Consider the following 882-nt stretch of genomic DNA (forward strand, 5'->3'; position numbering starts at 1 on the left):
TAATTATTGGTTGACGCAATCTTCCAGATTACTGGCTGGCAATGAAGATCAGGTCTACAAGGTCCCTATCTGTCTCTGCTCATGAAGTTCAGGCACATCCAACAACATCCATGTCCAACAGTGCCCAAGTGCATTATGAGACTAAACAGACACAAAACTTAAAAAAGAGCGAGCCTTTGGAGCAGGTGAACAAATGTGACCAAATTGTAGGTTTGAGATGATTTTAAAGAGAGGAAGAAGTAGAAAGATAAAGAGGGAAATTCTGATCCTAAGACTTGGGGAACTGAAGGCAGGTCCACCAGCAATATTAACTTTGCCTACCTGATTCTGATTGGTCCCCATTGACGGCTGCCTCATCTTTCGCCTCTCCTCCGCTTTCATCCTCTCCCTTTTCAGCTGCTCCAGAGTTGCCTGCTCCTTCAGACGCTCCTGCGGAAGTATCCCCCTCACACTCCGGCGTGCCATCTGCCTTCTGCTCAGCCTCTTCCTTCTCTCCCCCCTTCAGCTTCTTCCTGGTCATGTGGCCACGGAAACTCGCCTGGATTTTGGCGGCAGCTGCATTAGCCTCCTCGTCGTCCAGTGGGATATCGAGAATATCCTCCTCCTCATGCTTTGTGCAGGTTTCTTCCTTATCGGCCTTCATTGAATGCAAGGAGAGGGAAGAAAACAAGTTTTTAGATATGAGTGATTCACAAAATCCTCGCTCTCCCAAAATAAACTTTCACTCATCTCCAAGCAAACATCTTGAAGATAAAGTATACACATTGAATTTTATTTGGTTCGGAGATTACTACAAAAACCAATTGGATTTAACAAACAGTGGGTGTTCAGCAGCAGACTGCAAAGGCAGATCTTATGATACAAATCACTGTGCACCGTAAT

General features: G+C 45.5%; 1 protein-coding gene across 1 annotated transcript; it reads right to left on the minus strand.

The window, feature by feature from the left end:
• Window positions 1-321: 321 nt before the first annotated feature.
• On the minus strand, window positions 322-668 carry nrgna (neurogranin (protein kinase C substrate, RC3) a; the record flags this gene model as incomplete). Its single annotated transcript, XM_043686027.1, has 1 exon — window positions 322-668. A coding segment is annotated over exon 1 (322 nt), but the record flags the coding sequence as incomplete, so codon positions are not given.
• Between the last annotated feature and the right edge of the window lie 214 nt (window positions 669-882).

The sequence above is a fragment of the Chiloscyllium plagiosum genome, unplaced genomic scaffold (assembly GCF_004010195.1).
Source record: "Chiloscyllium plagiosum isolate BGI_BamShark_2017 unplaced genomic scaffold, ASM401019v2 scaf_14949, whole genome shotgun sequence".
Taxonomy (NCBI): Eukaryota; Metazoa; Chordata; class Chondrichthyes; order Orectolobiformes; family Hemiscylliidae; genus Chiloscyllium; species Chiloscyllium plagiosum.